The sequence below is a fragment of the Nematolebias whitei genome, chromosome 6, assembly GCF_014905685.2.
Source record: "Nematolebias whitei isolate Nwh7 chromosome 6, NemWhi1, whole genome shotgun sequence".
NCBI classification, from domain to species: Eukaryota; Metazoa; Chordata; class Actinopteri; order Cyprinodontiformes; family Rivulidae; genus Nematolebias; species Nematolebias whitei.
Window position 1 is genome coordinate 29,695,903 of NC_056503.1, and position 22,851 is coordinate 29,718,753.

The 22,851-nt window shown below is 38.7% G+C and overlaps 1 protein-coding gene across 1 annotated transcript in view; it reads right to left on the reverse strand.

The window, feature by feature from the left end:
• Window positions 1-22,851, reverse strand: part of rsrc1 (arginine/serine-rich coiled-coil 1) — a gene marked incomplete in the record, with an annotated part of 180,123 nt that overhangs the window by 136,596 nt on the left and 20,676 nt on the right. Inside the window, 1 exon segment of the mRNA XM_037677500.1 lies at window positions 13,441-13,614. Within this exon segment, the coding sequence (XP_037533428.1) occupies window positions 13,441-13,614 (174 nt within the window).

The following is a 22,851-nucleotide window of genomic DNA, read 5'->3' on the forward strand; positions in this document are numbered from 1 at the left end:
ATATATATATATATATATATATATATATATATATATATATATATACAGTACATATACATATATAGATTTATAAAATGTTACATTATTAGAGCTGCTATAAGAGTTGTTAAACTGGTAAAAACTCATATTTACATCTATTTTAACTGTTGCAAAGAAAATACATGTGAAGACTTCTGAAACAAAAATGCTGTTACATACCTTAAAAAATGTTTTTAAAACGAGTAGGACAAAATATAAACTGAAATGTCTCATCTTCATTAGCAAAAGGTTCTGTGAGAAACAACGATATTGTTACAAAGTGGTACAAGTTTTATAATGTTGCCTTGTTTTAGGATTTGTTGCAGATATGACTCTCTACAAAACAGTATTTAAAGCTGACAAGACAAAACATTGAATATTTTGGGTTCATCTAGTTCACAACAACATGAATATCAATTTAAACATAAACATAAAATCTCTTCTTTTTTCTTTTTCCATTTGCATTTTTCATGCAATTTGTTTCTGATTTGGGGTTGTAAAAAAACAAAGTCCAGCGAGTCAAATGTGCTGCAGATACAACACTGTTGCCTCCTTACTGATAACTGGGATGTTCAACTGAATTAAAAAAAACTACTAAATTAATAACTCTGTTAAGGACTTTACCCGTGTTGCTAAAAAATAAAATAAAAACATTTTAAATAGATCTTATATGCATAACTTTTAAGTGTATTTAGGTATTTTACAATTTGTTTTTGTCAATTTATTTAGTAATGAATCTAAATAGTTCTGACATCACTCCCTACCAATTCTAGAGGACATCTCTTAATAATCTGAGGGATACTTTACCCAACCAAAACCAAAACGTCCAATTAAATTATAGCTAATTTTATACCAAAAAATTAAGACAATGTATGCCCTACAAGTAAACAAGTGTAAATTTGGACATACTTGGCCAGTGTCTGTGTGTGTGCCAGGAAAAATAAGTAAAAGGTAAAATGTAATAACTCCATTAGAGAACCACGAGGAATAGACGGACGAAAGAGCAAGACAGAGCATATGAGAGTAAGGGTGAGCAAGACATTAGTTCAAATGAATTAAACATTGGCTGAGAGATCAAAACTTCTGCTGTAAAAATGGCAAACTAAATGGCCAGGAAGGGAGGGAGGAAAAGAGCGGAGGGCTTCCAAACTTTCCTTCTGATTTCTAATGTCCAATACCACCTCCAATGCCAACTCTACCAGGGACACATATACCCACTTTCCTCTCGCAGTCATCACAATCAAGCACAAACTCACTTGTGTGACGTTTAAATACACAGCAAACCGTTTTGTTTCGGCTCTACAAAAAGAAAACACTCTCAAAATGGCAGTCGATTTCAAACGTCCACTGAGAATGATTGTTAGATGCGCCTCTCAGGCAATATTTACTTCCACAACTGAGTCATGGTACTTAACTGTACGTCTGAAAAGCTGTTTACCCAGTCTGAGAGAGGTATTCTTGTAATGATCAATGCCATTAGGCAAAATCTGCAAAGCTGTATTTCTGTCTCTGAGCAGCGCAGGTCAAGTGCACGGAGAACGATATTGTCTGCCAACAGAAAAGTCTTTCTTCTTCGTTTCACTTGGTCTGTTCTCTCCAACTAAAAAAGAACATAGTTTTCGACAATTTATTCTCAATCTTAGCCTTTCCCATAAAGATTTCAGCCATCGCGTTCCATTGCCTGTGGTGCAGACGAATAAGCACAGGAGTCTGGAAAAAAATTAAACATTAACAGTTTGTCTCTTTACACATCAGTATCCATAACGGTCTTCTCTTTTAACCCCCTTTTCTGCCTTCAACACCACTTTAGTTTCTTCAAACCAAACTACCTAGCATTTCCACAGGGAGACATAAAAAAGGAAATATACTGAGGGCAGAAAAACATATTTAGTCAACAATCACATTCACATAACCTTCCAAAATTGGAGCTGGACGGACATGTTCGATGCTCATAACCTGCTGCTTATAATCCTGCCTGCATCCATAAAGCAGAGCAGCCAGCCACTTCAACAGCAGCCGGGACTCCCACCACCAGCACCTGCTGAAGTGGGGCTGTAAAACGAGGAGAGGAGAAAGAGGAGGAAATAAAAAATAAATAAAAAAAGAGGAAGAGGGTAATTGGATTGGAGGATTTTCTATTTGGCCAGGGCTGGTCTCTGTCATCACGCTCCAGGCCTGGCTTCTCTTGGTGCCTACAGCAGGTCTCAAATACATCAACACACAAAAGGACACAACACACACACTCGCTCTAAATATGCAACTGCACTCAATAGCTACCCGGTTCAGGAGGCGAAGTCTCCTGTGCACAGCTACAGCCTGCAGGGCTCCTAGTGCGACTCTGCTCCTGTGTGAGTGTTTGCATACTCCCTTAACAACTCAGTAAATGGTTAAACAGATTACAGAGCGCAGTAAGTGGATTGTCACAGCTCTCCATCGCTCACTTCGAGTGTCTTTCCTGCGAAAATAAGTGGCCCGACTTTTCTCACACACTGTCAGGTCAAAACCAGAAAAAAGGCTCAAGTTTTGCTAATTGTACTCATTTTACACCAATAAGAATAAGAATACAATTTAACATTAAATGGCTGTACAAACAAACTGTAATTTCAATATATTAAAAAAACAGTTTCTGCGGTTCATTTGTTAATTAGTCATGGGATATAAGTTTAGCATAAGCCGAAATTTAACCTAAATTTGTTTTTAGTTTTCCTGATTAGCTAGCAAAGATGACGGAGTATGAGGGCCACGCTAAGAAAAAAAACAACATTACGAACGAGAATAAAGTCATAGTATTACGAGAATAAAGTCGTACAACAATAAAGTAAAATACGAGAATAAAATTGTAGTATTAAGAGAATAAAGTAGAAACAATACGAGAATAAAGTCATAATATTATGGAAATAAACTCGTAATATTACCAGAATAAAGTTGTAATATTATCAGAACTCTGACAAGAAAAAGCAGTCTTACAACTGTGGTAGAATGATGATGTTGACGTCGGCAGTACAATAGCAGGGGGCTTAACGCACCGTGGCATATGGATTCTTATGAAAAACTGAAGCCGTATGGCACTGCAATTAATGGCTGCACTGATGGATTTAGTTGTAACATAATGTGGATGGAGGCATATTTCACAAGCAGTGACACAAAAGTGATGGCGGACTAGTTCATAAACACAGTGACTAACAGCACGTTAAGATTCATAACTGGCTGTAACTACCGTACCCACCACTGCACCCTGTATTCACTGGTTAACTGGACATCATTAACTTCACGCAGACTCCCTCACTGGTACATTTTCATCTTTAAATCATTTCTTGGTCTGTTGCCTTCATACAGCTCATCCTATATGTCTCTGCGTGAGTGCAGCTACAGCGTGCGCTCTCAGGACATTATTACATGCAGTGTCCCCTCAGTGCGGACTTAACTAGGCAAAAGGAACTTTTCCTACTCCACTCCTGTTTCCTGGAATAATTTGCCAAATGATCTGAAGCTCTTGACCTTCACCTCTCTAAGTGGCTTCAAACATCTGTTAAGTTCCTGGGAAAAACCAACACAGAAATGTTCCTGTTTTAATATTCTACATCGCTTTATAATCAAGCTATTTTTGTTTCATTTTTTATACAATTTTCTTTAATTTATTCTTCTCAATTTATAAGCTTTCTTTTATGGTTGTCTACTTTTGTCATCATTCTTTGTTAAAATCAAGTCTCTCTTGTAAATGAGTCTCAGAGGCTCAATGGGACTAACCTGTATAAATAAAGGTTGAATGAATGAACTCACATTGGAGGCTGTCCACAGCAGGTGCAAGCCAACCCAGGACGTATTACGAGTTTATTCTCATAATACTACGACTTTATTCTTGTAATATTTCGACTGTATTCTCGTACGACTTTATTCTCGTAATATTTCGACTGTATTCTTGTACGACTTTATTCTCATAATTTCATTACTTTTTTCTCGTAATGCATTTTATTTTTCTTAGCATGGACCTAATACTCCATTGTAAGCAAAAAGATTGGCTGATCAACTTTTTGGCCAAAGACTCTCACTGCTCTGACCTGTCCTTTTATCACTAAAAATTTAAGCAAACCATAAGTTCAGTCAGAATTGAGCGTACTCTTGTTTATGTTACCGCTCTTGCTCCTCCACCAGCCTTTAAATCGAAAGCTTTAAAAAGTTGTAGTACACAGTCAAATCCAACAAAAATGTGACTGTAACCTCCACTTTTTTTAAACATGCAGAAAACATTTCTACAAAGAAAAACTAACAGTTTCTACTGCTAAGGTTGTAATTCCACAATTATAGGACCAAATCAAGTGACTTCAGTTTTAGAAACTTGTTATGTCAAACTCAACATTTTGTATAACAAACATATTTAATAGTGATAATGTTTCTGAATAATGACTATGACATTGTGATAAATCCATATTTTCCCCATTCCCCTCCTTCTGTTCTGTCACAACACTTGTGCTTTGCTTCAGTATCTCAGTTTCTTTAAAGGCAATGAGAATCAATCTATTAACTAAATATATTGTTGGAAATTGGAATAAAATAGCCTTAATGTCAGCAAGGTGGTGCAACTGGTAGAGCTGCTGACTCTCAGCGAGCAGGTCCCTGGTTCAAATCCCAGTCCGGAGGCCTTTCTGGGTGGAGTTTGCATGTTCTCTATGTGCATGCGTGGGTTTTCTCCGGGTGCTCCGGTTTCCTCCCACAGACCAAAAACATGTATGTTAGGCTGATTGGTAACTCTAAATTGTCCCTAGGTGTGAGTGAGAGAGTGAATGGTTGTTTGTCTCTATGTGGCCCTGTGATGGACTTGCAACCTGTCCAGAGTGTACCCTGCCCCTCGCACAGTGATTGCTGGACATGGGCACCGGCAACCCTCGTGACCCAGAATGAATGAATGGATGGATGAATGGATGGATGAATGGATGAATAGATGGATGGATGGATGGATGGATGGATGGATGGATGGATGGATGAATGGATGGCCTTAATGTATCTAAGAGGTCCTTTGCAATACTCTTGTTATGCACCCTGATATAACAATGTATTTTCAATGTATTTCATTGTACCTCATTTATTTCATAGTCATTCATTTGTATTCCTTCCATCTATTATTCATGGATCTTGGAAACCTGTATTAAGCTAAATTTATAAAGACATTAGTTAACCCATGTTTGCATCAAACTAGCAAGAGCACGGAACCAGCTATAAACAAACGGTAAAACATTTTTTAAATAAATAGACTGGTCTTCAAATGATCCCAAACTAAGTTTTAGTACAAATGATTAAGTCTTTGAGACAAAAGACTGCATTTATTTAGGTCACAAGGTTATTTTCCATTTACTCTGAAATTATTTTCGTGTAGAAAAAAAAAAAATCATCTAATGATTGCATACAGCCATGGGCCACAAAATACTACAGCAGCAGCATTCAGTATATGCATGTTTGCCTATTGGGAGCTGATTGTGTGCATGTGCATGTGTGTGTTGTCCACCCTTCTTCAGGTAGGCAGCTCTCTTTTTCTACCAACCCAGACCCTCTCCACTATACACACGTATCCCACTCTGCTTTAGCCTCACACACATCTCTTCTTCCTCCTGGCCACTGGGCTCCCCCTCTCCTTAAAGCACACACAAATAAAACACACACTTACAGCTCATTGATTTAAGCCAATGTGAGTGTATCCTAACCTTCCGAGGACGGTGTTTGAAGTCTCTTTTACCTCCCCAGACCCACTCCCAGTGCCAGACACAGCCTAGAGTCCTGCAGCACACAGCAGCCAGTGGTCCCATCCACACCACCCATACACACATTCCCAGCAGGCCAAGAGGCTGCCGCAGGCAGGAGCTACATACGCACAAACACACACACAAAAAACTTACTTTCTCTGTGTAATATCAAAACTAATGAGCTGATAGATGTTGTACAGAGGCAGAGAAGCAGACAATCATTTCCTCAGAGCGAGGCAAGACGGGAGGGGAAAAAATCAACAAAACTAAGTGCAAATGTGTGTGTGTGTTGGTGCGTCAAGTCTTATTGTGATATTTCTGCCTAACAGCATCTAGCCTTCCAGAGTTTAAAGCTGAGCGGTTGAGGAAAAACTTGCCTAACTATGGGATGCAAGTCCCACTGGGACCTTTGCAGTGAGAACAATTATTTAATAACATTCACAGAAATATACGGCAATCAGTCAACTGGTGAGCACAACTCTTTAAACAGCAGAAAAACACACATTATTTAAATGTAAATAGAGCGTTTTGTCAAAATTTTGAACTTTTTACAACGATTTCTCTCTAGTAAGAAAAAAAATTATGAAAATAGTAATCCTGGCAGTAACGCATATTGCCTGTTTTCTTGTATGCCAGATTTTAATAAAAATACCATGCAGTCCGTTACCACTCGGAGTATGTGTTGGGTATGACTCTTGGCTACTACCACACCAGAGCTTAGCTTAAGATTTGTAAAAGAAATAAAAAATACTAAGTTATAATCTTACGTAAACATGGTTTACGCCAAAAATTCATCCAGTTATTGTTTTTTGGGAGATCTTAAAACTTGTCCACTTGTTCATTAGAGCAGTGGTTCACAAAATGGGGTCCCCGGACCCTCGGGGGTCCACGAGCCAGTGCTTGGAGGTACGCAAAAAAAATAAATAATAATAAATGTTTTTTTACAAGCACATACATGATTAATAACTCATTAAAATACACCAAAATACAGGAAATCACATCTACTTTATTCAAAATTTTCCTGGTGAGGACACCAGATCCCCTGCCGGCCAGCCCTCTATTACCAGTCCAGTGTCGATTGGTTTACAAATTAAGCCCCGTTACTTGGTATGACTAATGCTGTTATGATTCTGTTCAGTTTTATGTAAAGAGTTTTCTTTAATAATTTGATGAAGTGGCAACACATTTGTGTTCATTAAGTGAATAGGTAAAACAAGAGGGCTATGAGGGGGTTCCTGAAACTTTTTCTCCCCTGTAAGGGGTCCCTGAACACAAAAATTTTGAGAACCCCTGCATTAGATGATGTGCTAACAACACACGTGATATTATACAGTAGGCCCTCCTGTGGCTGTGAGTAATATAGTTTTCATCAACAAGGAATCTAACAAAAGACTTTAATGAAAGAGGTTGAATTTCTTACATCCTTAACTCATTACTGTTACAGTTTTACATGTGTGCAAACACTGAGGCATTTTGCTGCAATAATAGGTCTCTTCCCATCTTCTGCCCATTTCTTACCAGCTGATAATGAAATGAGTAATATGAACCAATGTGCTCCCGAGACCCATCACAGACAAAGAGATCAGCCTAATTGGACAGACCTCGCTGATTTAGGTTGTGAAGTGAGACAGCCTGCTCACCTTCTTCGACTAGCTCAATGATCTGTCACAGAGGAAAGAGCCTGACACTGCCCCGAGGAAAAGGTGAGCGCTTACTCTGAAACCACAAAAATATTTAATGAAGTAGTGTAGTATAAGGAGAGGGATGGATATAGAAGAGTGAGATTAAGTGCGTCTTTGTGCAGGTGCATCTCGAAAAATATGAATTTGGTTGAAAAAGTTACAATTTTTGGTCAATCATTTCACAAAGAGAAACTCGTATATTATATAGATACATTACACATGGAGTGAAATATTTCAAGCCTTTATTTCTTGTGATTTGATGATCATGGCTTACAAATAATGAAAAAAAAATTCAGTTTCTCAGAAAATTAGAGCATTATATAGGCAGCTTCTGGTACCTTCGGCAGTGTGGGCAGGAGCCAAGTCCTGCTGGAAAATGAAATCAGCATCTCCATGAAGCTCATCAGCAGAAGGAAGCATGAAGTCTCTAAAATGTCCTGGTAGATGCTGCATGGACGGTGAACTTCAGAAAACATAGAGGACCAACACCAGCAGAGGACATGGACCCAAACCATCACTGAAGTGGAAACTTCACACTGGACTTCAAACAACATGGATTTTGGACCTCTCCACTCTTCCTCCAGACTCTGGGACCTTGATTTCCAAATGAAATGCTAAATTTACTTTCATCTGAAAAGAGGACATTAAACCACTGAACAACAGTCCAGTTCGTTTTCTCCTGAGCAGGTAAGACACTTCTGATGTTGTCTCTGGTTCAGGAGAAGAGCTGTCATTTCTAATCCGAACCCGGGTCGGGTCGGGCCATAATAATGTGCTTAATGTGTGGACCGGGCCGGTGTCAGGCTTTTGATGCATCAGCGGACGCAAGCGGCTGACGATCCAATTATATGGCAAGATGGCTTGCCATACTATCACCAGCCACACGCGGCCATTTGACTGTGCGCTGACCGGTCTTGAAAGAGGAAAATAAAAAATAAAAAGTTTAGTTAAGCTCAGCTGGGACTATACTGCCAGGCAACGATCCATCAAAGCCCAAATGGACGTTCATTTAGTCACTGCACTCAGGGGACACACGTGGCTGATGACCCAAACAGGTGAGATCCCAAAATATCCTGCAGACATGTCAGAGCAGGGTCCGTGTCTGAATAATGCAGAATGCAGGCAGCAGCAAGGATTTAATGTGATTTGACGACCATGAAAGGACAAATACCCCCTCAGCTCCCATCTTCTGCAAATTTTTATTCAGCCGTGCGTGTCCGTCGACCGTTAAGAACTATATAAGTAGTCAAAGCTCAATTTAAAATGTCCGGGGGGGGGGGGGGGTTCGGACCTGTAATTACTGCTGATTCGTCAAGTCGAGTGGGGTTCAGAAATTATGGCTACGGGCTGGGGCCAGGTCAGGTTGGATATTTTGGGGCTGAATGCAAATCTATTCAGGAGTGGCTTGACTTGAGGAATGGGACATTTGTAGCTCATGTCTAGGAGTTAATCAGCTGATCAGGGTGTGACACCATGAGTTTACAATATTGAAACTCTTTGCATTTTTTCATTTTTTTGAGACTGAATTTTATTTTTTCCATTATTTATTGGTCATAATCATCAAAATTTCAAGAAATAAATACTGAAATATTTCACTCTATGTGTAATAAATCTATATAATATATGAGTTCCACTTTCTGAATTGATTGACAAAAAATTTAACTTTCTCCACAATATTCTATTTTTTGTAGACGCACATGTATATGTATCACAATTTTCCTATTCACAGCATAATCAAATTTCTTCAAGCTTGAATAAAGCCAGAGCCACTACAGAATTAAATAATACCAAACATTAGTGTTACACTGAAAGCAACGTTCTAATTACATTCGGTTTCTTACAAATGTTTATTAGATTTTTATTGGAATCACATCTAATGAAGCTACAAATGTATGTCAGAAAGTCAGGGGTATGTTCAGCTCAGTCAGGAACAGATAACACACACAGAATTTTTTTAACAGACACTGTAGAGGAAAAAATAAACAAAATTATTCTGCAAAACATTTAAAAAATATTTTTCTTTCCTTTTTCTGTAAGTAGAAATAGATGATTTTTTGTGTGTGTAAATCTGGTCTATAGACTGCTCACAAACCAGCCTACACACACACACACACACACAAAGAGAGAGAGAGAGAGCCCTACAATCACCCACTTACCCTTTGCCACTAGTGAAAGGCAACAAGATCTCTTAACAACAGCACGTCTTTTTCAATAAATTTTGCATGAAAACATGCCGCTGGAGCACCAAGTTGCCTGCTGTCACACTAGAAGAGTCTTAAATGTTTAATGACAACAACACCAAACATGTGCGCACACACAGAGTCAGTGTCAGGGTGCTGCTCTGAGGGGCCCCTCTTTCATCCTGACAGGCACTATAAAGCTCCCGAGCCTCTTCTTTACCCCGCCCTGCCATCAGCATCACACTGCTCCCCTTCCTTCATCCAGCGAGAAAACCTGGATGTAAATGAATTTGGAGTGTTAGAAATGTGTGTAATTGCATGTTTTTGGCTACAAATGTTAAATGGATAGACCCTGTCCCTGTCACCATTAAAACAAGTAAATAATAAAAGAAAATGCTCCTGAAAATAATATTTCTGCTTCTTTTTATCTTCTGCTAAACACCCATGCTCCACTAAAAGCAACTGAGGAATAACAATAAAACCAATTATCAAACAGGTTTTAGATTTTAAAAAAAATTTGAATACGTAGACTTAACATCTAATTTATCATCTATTTCTGATTTCCTGCAGAAGACTGTATTTACTGATTTTCTAGTAATGTTGTTCAAGATTCAAGGTTCTTTATTTTATTTAAACCTTTATTTTACCTTACCTTACTTACTTTATTTTATTTTACCAGAAAGAAATCCATTGAGATTATTAATCTCTTAAACTGCAGTTCATTCCAAGACCATGGGCCAACATAGGACAAAGTATTTTTTGCTGACTGTGTGCACAAAGGGCACCTTAAACTGCAGTCAGCTACTGGTCCTGAGACTGTGTGTGTTCTGGAGTGAAATGAACTTGGAGTTGATAAATGATGGTAATTTTCCTAAAATGGCTTTGTATATGAAAATACACCAATGCTTCATCCTTCGAATATTGAGTGAAGTAAGTCCAGCAAGGGTATATAAAGTACAATGGTGAGTCCTAAAGGGTGAACCTGTTATATACCTCAGAGCAGCATGGTAAATGGGGTCCAGTTTAGCTAAGGTAGTGGGGGGACTGTCAATTGCATCAAATGTGGTGCATGAGATGGAACAAAATTGTGTACTCAAGGTCCCAGTTGCACCCAAAAATAGCAAAAATAGCAAAAAATAAAGTATAAAAAGTTGATTGTGTTTAAGTTATTGTGCCCTAACGTGCTCATTTACCTGCAACTATCTTAGTACAGTCAAGTGACAATAATTTTTGTAAAAATAAATTTAAGAAACTGTATTGGAACACAACACAATGAGTCTTCGTTCAAGCTTGGTCAGATCTCAGTCGGATTAAGAATGTGCACCCAAAGAACAGCCTGAAAATATGCAGCGTGTGGCATTACAGTCCACTGCCGAAGGCTTCATGCCAACGATCTGGCAATATGAGGAGTTCGGTGTAAAAGTTTTACTTAACAGATTTAAGAAACTCCACATGGTTGCTCAGAGGCACATGGTTTTATCAAAACTATCCAATCTATAAAGGTTTAATGAAAATGGAAAACGGGACTACAGTACAGTTTGAAATGTACGAACATTGCCACTGGTGGAAATGCAAACACACAAACCGACAGACAGAAAAGCACACAGACCAGCTAAAGCAGGGTCAGAGATAAAGACAAAAAAGATTCCTATCAATGCTAAAGGATATTGAAGCCCTAATAAGAAAATAGATATAGTCTGCTAGCCTTACGTTTCACTGTTAGCTTTATTTGTTTTCCTGATAGTGATCTAAGAAAGGCAATAACTTAAAATAAATTGAACACTTTTGCTTTTAAAGTAAATCTCCATGCTCTGTTTGCTTAAAGAAAACTGAAGCCTTGAGGTATTAACAGATGGGGCTTTATTGATAAAACCATTAATACTGACTATTTTCTTACAGTTTTTTGGGGGGTTTTTTACCAGAAAAAACAGATTCAGAAACATCTCCACATCCTTACATTTAAATTTTTTGGATTGTATTTTAGTCCATATTTCCATTTTGTATATTCTAAAACACATTCAACTTGTGTTATTCTAAAAACAACTAAGAGAAATTGCATGTCCTGCAAAAATGCAGTGTGAATGCTTATTGCTGAAGAACTTGTAGAAAAACAGCTGAAATTAGCTAAACACGTGCTGAAATGTAGCTGAAATGGAAGAACAAGCCTAAATGAGCAGAAGAAAGCAGAAATAACACATTTTTTCTTAACTTTTGATTTGCAATTTGTTGAAATGGCTTGAAAACTGCGGCACGAGAATCACACCGAAAAATGTACAGAAGAAAAATGGATCACAATAGTGTGAATGTTTCATGAGCATTCACACAACTAAGCACTCTTGAGCGCACACACCTCCTACAAGACCGTAGGGTCACTTGGTAACATCTTGTGCACAGACAGACAAGAATCCTTAAAGAAATCCTGGATCTGGATGGTGATCCAGATCACCAAAATTTAATCATTTGTTCTTTGTGACAACCTCAAAATTTCCTAAAAATGTTGTGAAATCTGTTAATAAGTTTTCTTTATCTTGTGCGCAGACAAACCAGTGCTACCAAAAACAGGGTCTTGGCAGAGGAGTGAACTTTCAGAGTGCTTCTAGTTAATCATCATAAAATCACACATTTAAATGCTGATATTGTAGCATTTTTAATCAAATACTTGATTTTTTTTTATTGAAACCCTTAACTATTTCTGCTAAGTCCTTCTCAAGCAACAACTAAATTAATATGTTAATATTTAATAAACAAATCCTGACAAGTTTATACTTTAAAAAATTATTCTGCTGCTTACTCTTTGATTTAGTCAATTATTTATTTTGTTAAATATAAAAATAAAGCAATCACTGCAACTCTCTGCCAAAAAAAATCTGTACTATATTTTAACTGTTCATTTTGGCCAACTACAAAGTTCAGATGAATCCCCCTTTTAAGTTCGTCCCATTTGAAAACTGGAAGAAGCCTCTTTTTTTTTAGCATTTTGATTCACCAAATAACTTTCAGAGTTTCAGTGGTTTAATTTTAACAATTAAATTCTAACCAATGATTGGAAGAAAACCTTAGACTAAAGCAGTAAAGAACGGGTGTGGATTCAGTTCACCCAGTGGTCGTAAGTCTCTCAAAAAGATGCGCAGAACAGTGGTTGGCCTGCATCACCCTTGGGATCCAGGCTTGGATATGTACATCTGTGCTATTTTGTATGACAAACACCAACTGGGTGCCAGTAGTATTAAAGTAGCCTCCCATAACTTTAGAGAATTATGTCTTGGGAACGGATGGAGAATGCTATTCTGATATAAGCAAAGAAAGGCCACTAAGGAAGTTATAACTGCACCAGAGTATACAACTGTTAAGTATCCACCTGACTTAACCTGACCCCAGTCATTATAGGCCACAAACTTGCAGATAAGAGAGCCAACTTTTCTTTCTTCGATAAGTTGTTTTTTGTTTCCTTGCATGGGCAACAAAGACACTGAAGGTGTATAAGATCTTGTTATGTTTCAGGACTTATTGCAACCGAATCCAAAGGGAGGAAATAAATCAGACATCGTCTGGCGACCGAAACATTACCACAATCTGAACCTGCATGCACTGACCATCTATTTGTATCCCACTATGACAATTCTTTTCTTTCAGCAGGGAACTGTATGACATTACAATGCTTGATTGCAGAGAAGAAAAAAAAGGAGATGATAGAGTGATGGATGGAAGGGCTGAGTGATGGATGGGTGGATGGAGAAACTGACACTGGGCTCCAGATTTGGTGTATAACACCAACTAACATGTTCTGTTCTGTGCAGTAGGTACGGTGATAAACTTATCACTTACCCCTTCTTCTCCGACTTGTCTTTGCTCCTGTCCTTGTCTTTTCCCCTGTCCTTTTCTTTCTCCCTCTCTCGACCTCGGCCCTTACGACGGCTCCTGTCCCGCTCTCTGCTGCGGCTCCTTTTGTGGCTGCGGCTTGTTCGACGGCTACGACTTCCACTTCCACTGCGAGACCTCCTACAAAAAAAGGAGGTGACAAGACGAAGATTGCAGCTTTTGAATTGTTTATGAAATGTAATTTTTCTGTAAATACAACTTAGTTAGATTTTTCAATCGTGTCTACCTTCTTTTTACCAAAGTATTTTTTTGTTCAACGGTCTCTTGTGAAAATGGATGGCAACAGTAATAGAAACAGAAATATTAACAGTAAGTGCAATGATCCCTCCAAGGCAGGGGTGTCCAATCCTGGTCCTTGAGGGCCACTTTCCTGTATGTTTTAGAGTTTTCTCTGCTCCAACACAGGCGTGTCAGAGCAGGGAAACAAGTACAATTTGCAGGGTAATGGCACTCGAGGGCCAGGATTAGAGAATCCAGCTCTAAGGAAACTACATTTTTGCGTACAGCTAATTATTTATTTATTTATTGTAAGATACTATTTAAAATGTCACAACAAGCAGGAGCCAGCCCTTACAAAACCTCTAGTTTTAAGTAAGAATAAAAAGACAAAACAGAACATTTACAGTAAAAGCATATTCATTTTTTCCAAGTATCATGCAAACTCATTTTTAAAGGGATGGACTTAAAAGGCAAAGACAGACAAGAATAACTTTGTGACTTTAAATCATAACATAAAAACAATGTTTGCATCCTGTAAACCAAAAAAAATAAAAAATAAATCACTGTGATTAAATTTCCCAGGAGTAGAAAGGTTCATCTTTCATTGGACGTAATAATAGTTATATACAAACCAATACACCATAAAACACACACACACACGCACAGAAGAAATTGAGCCAATTAGAGGTTGGCTCTGAGGAAGACCTGTCCTCTGTATTGATCCTGACACTGCCCTTCTGGTCTCCAAAAGATTTACAGTGGAAGATTTACTTTGCTAGCTATGACACACAAACATTAGCACTCAGATTTAAACAACAAGAAAAAGTACATTCAAAGAGTAACTTGTTTCTCAACGTGCTCTACTCATCTTTTTAACCCAGTTACGTGTCACAGCACATGATACCAACATGCTCTACAAACGTGTGTGCATGTGTGACTGCATTTTGTGTGTGACAAGCATGTGTGTGTATGAGGGGAGGGGGGCATGATTTGTAGCCCCAGTAGAAATCAGCAGCTGAGATGCCGTTATTTTCCATCATCTATCATTTTATTGATTTGTCTATAAAAACAGTCAAACCTGCTGTCCATGAGCTTTATTGCTTTCCCCCCTTTATTAGTTTGCAGTTTGGGACATCCAAAGCTGTCTCTCTCCCAACAGAAAACTAATCATTTTCTTCAGACACCTGTCACCAACCTAACAGACAACACTCCGACAACTGTTGCAATCAATTAGGCTTGGGCGATCCTGATCACCGGAGAGTCACTGCACCATGCCAGAGTCTCTCCATAAGGGAATCTCAGTCAAAAGGAAAAGAATAGAAAAAAAGGTTGTTGGGGTTTTTTTTCAACGTCATTAAGGTGCAACTGACAAATAACATACGTTTAATTTGAAGTCATAAAATGACTAACACCTTTGAGATATTTCAAAACTAATATATTTTAAACATTGAGGTTGAAATGTATACTTAAATTGCAAAATTATAATAAAATATAAAAAGGGGGCACTTGAAAGGCCAATCCAAAAAGGAAATTGGTGATAAAATGTACAACTTACAGAACAAATAAATGTTTATGAGGTGTCACAAATAGTCAAGCCAGTTTCTGATGCGAGGACAGCTGCATACAGTGGTGCTTGAGTTTGTGAACCTTTTAGAATTTTCTGCATAAATATGACCTAAAGCATCATCAGATTTTCACACAAGTACCAAAAGTAGATAAAGAGAGCCCATTTAAACAAATGAGATAAAAATGTTTTACTTGGTCATGTATTTATTGAGAAAAATGTTCCAATATTACATATTTGTGAGTGGCAAAAGTTTGTGAACCTCTAGGAGGAGTTAGTCAGTTATTTTGAAGGTGCAAAAGTGGTACGTACCACTGTATCTGGGATTTCATGTATGAAAAAATGTGTAGCTTTGATACTGAAAGGTGGGGCTGGGAACCCAATCTTAATCCTTGATGAGTGGGTCATAGGAGCTCAACAGCACAGTCCACAAGTGTTTTGAGGATCTGGAAAATTTTTATAACCATGTTCCCTGAGGCATTTTGTGGAGGGTGTCAGTGGAGTATAAGATGCTTGGATCTCTTTTATGGATTAGTGTATCAAAGCAAGAGCTATGTCCACAATCTCAACCAAAGTTTAACTTGTTCTAGGTGCAAGTTGAACTGCACCAGGGTTTCTCTTCGTCTGTGATCCTGTTTGTGGTGTTCATTAACAAGGTCCCTTACGGGGTATTCACTGAGATCCTGATTCTGCTGGTGTCTTAAAATGTGACTTTCAGTCCCCTGTGGAGTGCTCTGCAGCTAAGTGAGAAATAGCTGAAATCAGAGTCAGCTCAAGTCTAAAGCCATAGTTCTCAGTCAGAAAATGGTGAAATGCTTTCTACAAGTTGGCTCTGAGTCTTTGCTTTAAGTGGACAAGTTCAAGTATCTTGGAGTTTTATTCACAAGTGATGGCAGGGTTGTACGAAAGATGGACAGTTGGAACAGGGCTTCATCTGCAGTAAAGAAGGCATTGCTTTGACCCGTTGCTGTAAATGAGTTCAGTTAAAAAGCAAAATTCTAAAGTCACTAATTCTTTTATGTTTCAACCAGCCAAAAAAATTGCATCATAACCAAAAGAACAAGATCTTGGATACAAGAGGCTACAATAAACTTTCTTTTTGGAGTGCCCAAGCTCGGCCTTAGAGACAGAGTAAAAGAAGGTTTTCTGAAAAAGTCCAAAAGGAGGAGACCTCACAGTACAACCAAAAGTCACTGAGGTACGGTTACAGATACAGATAGTTGCAGCATATTACTCCTACGTGATGCTGTTCGGCGTATTGTTTTTTGTAATACTAGTGCCTAGCATATTTTTAGTGAACGTTTTTCTTAGTTCATATCTTAGATCTTATTAATGTTTTTCTTTTACATTTTCTACTTTTGTTGGATGTAACTGGAACCCTGTGTACACAATTTTGTTCCACCGCATGTACCACATGTGGTGCGTATGACAAATAAAGAAACTTTGACTTCGACTACTGCTGCAAATTATGTTTTTGTTGATAAAGTAGATTAAATGACTTAAGTATCACAGTAGTTTTGATGCTTTACATGATCTGTAGTATAATTTGTACAAGTAAAACACATTTGCTTTTTATAAGTACAATTTTTGCAAGTACAGTCTCATTGAATTTTGCAGAGCTTACATTGTGGCAGCCACTTAAAACAATTATAATACATAAATATTTAAAAGATTATGTTCACATATGGGCAGCTGTGGCTGAGTGGTTAGAGCAGTCGTCCTCTAATGCGAGAGTTGGGGGTTCGAATCCACCAGCAGTCACATGCTGAAGTGTCCCTGGGCAAGACACTGAACCCCTCATAGCCTCTGATGTGTGTCCCATCGGTGAATGAATGTGATCTAAAGCTCTGATTAGTCTCTTTAGAATGATTTGTTCAATTAGCTTTGTAGAGATCTAGTAGAGAGCTGTATGCATGGGTAAATGAGGACACAGATTGTAGTGTAAAGTGCTTTGAGTATCTTGAAATAAGATAGAAAGGCGCTGTATAAGTACAGTCCATTTACATATCCAGTGTTTCCCCTAGGTCACGTGCCTTAGCAGGGTGCTCATCTCTTCCATGATTTTTGTTGACAGGGAGTGGAGGGTGGAGATGGAGACACATCTGTGTTGCGCGCTGTTTGTGCCTATAGTTATCGACCGTGTGGTGGGGGTTGAAGGAAACTGCTCACCGTGAAGGAAATGGAGCACTATAGCCTTTTAGCACATCTGTATTGCGTTCCGCTAGCTTAGCGCTACGTCAGTGCCGTCAGTTCCAGGGGGGCAATTTCGCAGGCAGGGCACTCGGTTTTGTTGGCAGGGCACCCTCCTTGGATAATGGTAGGGGAAATACTGATACCTGATTCAGAGATATATGTGAAAAAGTGTTCCAAGGACAGACATTTACTTACAAAAAGAAAACCCATGAGAATTTTGGAAACACCAAAGACAATAAAACAATAATTCAATCCAGACTCAACTTGAAAGAAACTATGTGTTGACATATACGTATCTTTTTAATCAGCTGTACACGAGGAAAAATGCACCATAACTGTAACGTTACAATTCTATGTTCCATATTGACAGCCAAGCAAATTAACTCTAGAAGCAAAAGATGCAATAAACATTATTTCTTTACCCATCTCTTTACTTCGTCTGCCTTCCTGTTCTCTTTCGGATGGCAAAGAAAACAGCCCACTTCTGGGGTGTGCAGCAAATTAAATTTACTGTAGTTAATAGAGTGAGCCTATGCTGCTAAATGTCAATTTTCTGACCAAGTCCTTCCCCTTGGAGAATGATTAGCTAATTTGAGGCTGGGAATAAATGGGCTAATACAGGACACACACAGATAAATAACCACAGTTGGACCCCATTCCAAGCTCTTCCCCTGCTTTACATTTTATTGGCTTTATTATCTCCAGGGAAAATGGGTCCCCCTATGACCTAAACATATTTTCATTTCTAATAAAAGGCCCTTGCTGGGTGCCCTCACGTGTAACCCACCCACATGCGCACTCCCCCTCACAGCCTCCTTCCTTCATTCATCCCTCGTTTCATCGTCCAATCCATTATATCGGAGCTCTGCAATTGGCTGGGACCATTTTCCTGGTGAATTATCAATGGAGTAATTATGCTCCATGTTGGGAGCTGGGCTGAAGCTTATCGCCACTAACCTCCCACTGCGTGCCAGGATATGATCCCTCACCACAACCCATTGGGGTAATTATGTGTCCAGGTGTGAAGCTGGATGGTGTGTTGCCTTTATCTGTATTCTATTTCTGTTTTCACTGAAATTTGGACATTAATGGAAGCTACGCGATACCACTAGTGTCAGATACAGGTGAGCGTCTCCAGAGGAATCTGACCCCAGTCAAATCATTATTCATAGTATGCTGGGTAGAGACAGGGAGCACATGAATACACACACAAATATATACACACACACAAACAATCATCCACACTGTTCTCTTAACTTTATCTTGCCCCTATTTGAGCCACAGTGACGAATATTCATACTGTTTTCCAAAACCGCCAACCTGGGTTGGGAAGACAAAATAAAGTTAATCTCTGAATTGCAATAGTGAGGTGTATAAAACACTAACATAATGGCTGGGGACAGAGTTCATCTCCTTAGTGATGAGGCCCCAAGGAGTGTGCATGTCCATTAGGCCAGTGTAGCACAGCAATGAATGATGGCCATGAAACTTTAACCCACTTCCATTTCAGCAAACACTGGCTGCAGTGACCTGTCTGACCAGTCACTTGCTAAAAGGTAGTGATGCAGATCTTGTTAAAAAAAAGAAACACTATCTTGGTTCACAACAACAACTAAACAACTGTTATTTACATGTTAGAATAATTTAAAATGTGTTTATATACATAATCCACAGCAAGTGTGTCAATAAAAAATAAACAGACCTATGTTAAATCAGTAAGTCCACTTGAGTCCAGTAACTATAAACCTAAGTCCAAATCAGTACTGTGGCATTAAATGCCATCACAGTTTAAACATTAACAAAATCAAAATTAACTAAAATTATGTCTTCAAAGATTATTGTTACTAGCATTTCAAATCGACTGAATCTGCACTTATATAGAGTTATTCAGACAGTAAGATCCTGAATCAATAAAAAGAGGGAACTGAAATGGATATCCCTGAATAAGCCTGGAGTGGCATGAAAAAGGCATTCAAAAAGATAAGCTTTAAACTTTTGTAACATACATAGCTCTCCTCACAACCAAGATTCATCTCATATTAAAGATCCTATTTTTCCATATTGTTCTAACAAAGCACTTTGCTTTCAGACTGCAGCTTTACTTATGGTCCTTAGCATTTCTAAAAGTAGAATGGGAGGAAGTGCTTTCAGGTATCAGGCTCCTCTTCCTTGGAACCAACTTCCAGGTTCTGTCTATGAGTCTGGCAGGCCTCATAGTCTACATCATAGAGGCTGTCTATGTTTAAGACAAGGCTTAAAACTTTCCTTTGTGATCAGTTCTATGGTTAGGGTTGGCAAAGGTTTCCTGACCTATCCCTTAGTTATGCTGCCAAAGGTTTAGACTGCTGGAGGACAAAAGACCAAATTTCCTCTCTCCTGCTGTTGTATTGAATGTACGTAATTGGACTTGAATCTGGCTCTGACATAAATTTATGATTTGGACTTGCTTTGTCTTGATGGTACCTTAAGATAACTTTTGATGTGAATTGGCACAATATAAATAAATGTAACTGAACTTTTCCCCCTACAGATATAACAAAGATTATTCTACCAATATTGCATATTTTAAAATCCTAAAATTTGCTGTATAAATAAATAATAAACTGTAAATTTTTATAAGAACAATCAAACCATTTAAGTAATGACAAAACAGAAGTACTCTCCAACTATATCTAAACTACAAAAAAGCTAGCCAGTTAACTTTTCCGAGCATTAGATAAAATGAAAGGCGAATGGGCCTTTTGAAAGTAAGACGATCCACATTTGAAGAACTTCATTAATGCGCTGTTCCCCGTTGAGTTATTTCCAGTGACAGAGGCTCGTAGCACCAGCTTCATGTTCAAGTTAAAAGTCGCTTTCCTTTTTTCCCCCCTTCTATTTCAATGTATCTAAAAGCACCTTGAGTGAGCAATGAGCAATTCCTGCTGCCAAAAGACGTAGAAAACAGCTGTTCCCGCCTGACGCTGCCTGCTGAATGGAATGCAAATATGTTAACCATCCAGAATTTATTACTTTTGAGTGCTCTTCAAACGCAACGGCAGACACAAGTTTAATTTATGATATTCCTCTAATTATGTGAGCTGTTGAAATCATTTCCCAAGCTGCTTCCTCCCTCCAAGCAGCCACATTATCTGTTCCTCCGGTTCACAGAACATGCACACACACACACACTCCGTCATCCACTATGCACACCCCAACTGAAACATAAATATACATCCACACGCTAAATAACACACAGGGAATCACTGGGAAGTAGCTGATTGTGAGCGCAATTAACACAGCAAAGCCGAAGCATGAAAGATTCAAAGGCATATTTTTTCTTCGTTCCCCTCTGCTTCATAAAAGCAGTGTTTAGATTCGTCATAATCTTTAGTTTGCTTTTAATTTAGCAGTCGTCAACACAAACGTCTGTAATGCCCTGCTATGCTGTGAAGCAGAGATGAGACCCCATGCAGGCCACCCACTCGCTACGTCCCATACTCGCACAAATCAAACACACACGCAAGCTTGAATTCAGCCACAAGCCACAAGGTCAAGTCATTTAGCAAAGTTCAAAGGCCTTCAAAGCCTCCTCAGATCTACATGAACATGCAACAGCCAACCAACGATGAGCGAAAAGATGACTTTCTGCAGAGAGATATGGTTCCCATGTGCATACATGCATGCGAGTATATGTGCATGGCAGTGTGTGCGTTTGTTGTTTAACCCTGTATTTGTAGAAACCCAACATGTGACCAGTGTCACTCCTCAATGCAATCCTAAACTTGGCCGTCTGGTATGCAACCGCAACCTTTGACCTCTGTGCAGCCGCAGCTCGACGTGACACTCATTAGCAGCTGGGGTCGTGAAGGGTGGGAAAAGAAGGGGGTTTTGTCTGTGTGGCCCAGGCTCAGTCACTCAGTCCAGACGCAAGGTCAAGTAGAGGTCTGTTTTCGACTAGGTGCTAACTTGCCAACTCTGTCGCAGCCACTCACGCAACTGAAACCCACTTTCTTTCTCCTTCCATCCATCACGGATCGAAACAATTAGTTAAGCCGAGTTAGGAGAGGCTTGTTTTGGTCGTCATGGCTTCCATCTGTAAGTGGGTGGAATGAAGGGAGGGGATAAAATGAGAAGGAGGACGGGTTTTTCAACTAAATTGGGTTAGCAATAGGTGAAAGATAGTAGGAGGCTAAGCAGAGAAAAGAAGGAATAAGACTCTTTTTTTAAAGGGTTCTGAAAGTTGTAGAGTCAAGAATAATGAAGGTATCAAAAAATAAAGAAGAATGAAAAAGAAATTAAAGTTTATGACAAAAACAGAGCAGAGAGCCGTACTTCGCATCAAGCTGGCTCCAATTAGCAGGTGTGCTCTCAGACACTCGCTCCCCCCTCACTCTGGTAGAGGAAGATGTATTTTTCTGCCTTTTATAAGGTTGTATTTATGAAGTGGTAGAAGATCTGAGGGCCTTTAGCATAACAGCCTTTCACTGTTTAAATGTGGGCCACTCGACCCCGTGCGCTTAAGTGATTTTGGAACCTCACAACTCCGGTATAAGAAAAATCATAAATGCTAAGACAAACCATGTGGGTGGACTGTAAAAGGCATCGAGGAATGGTGTGATAAAAAGCAGACGCACATTTCACCATTAAAAAGAAACTACACTTAATTAAACACCCATGACACAAATGGAGCAGCACTGTGCCTTAAATAAAAAGATAAACAGTGCTAGTTGTTTGCCTTTTCGCTTGAATAACGTAAAGTTGTCTTCTGACAGAACAGAGACTGGTCTCATAAAGAAGTTTCTAAAAATCATTTTTTATGAACTTCTGTCAAGTTTGAACAAGGGGAAGGAGAGAGAGAAAAATGAGCACAGAAAGAGAGATCAAGAAGTGAATAGAAGTAGAAAACGCTCACATCCTCAGAGAAAAAAAAAGAAGTCTCTCCTCTCCAATAAAGCTGTCGCTTCACAGACTATAGAGGGCAGGTTCTACCTTCTTTTAAAAATATACTTGGTTGATAGGGTGATGTTTGTACTGCAACACAGACAGGTAGCACTGGAGAGGATTTAAGACCAGAAACATTTCTGGCGTGGTTTAATTTGTGCATAGACGCATACTGACACAACTCAGCTTTCACCAAAGCGAACCACTAACAATATAACTTCTAAAAGATGGTTTAAAAAAAAATCCCCTCTACACAAGATTCATAATACAACCAACACAACATTTTTTAAAACAATTTTTAATAGGGATGCACGATATTATCGGAATGGTATTGATATTGGCCGATATTAGCGATAAAGTTAAATATCGGACATAGGCCATTCTATCAAAATAACTCACCGATACAAAATGTGTATATATATATATATATATATATATATATATATATATATATATAT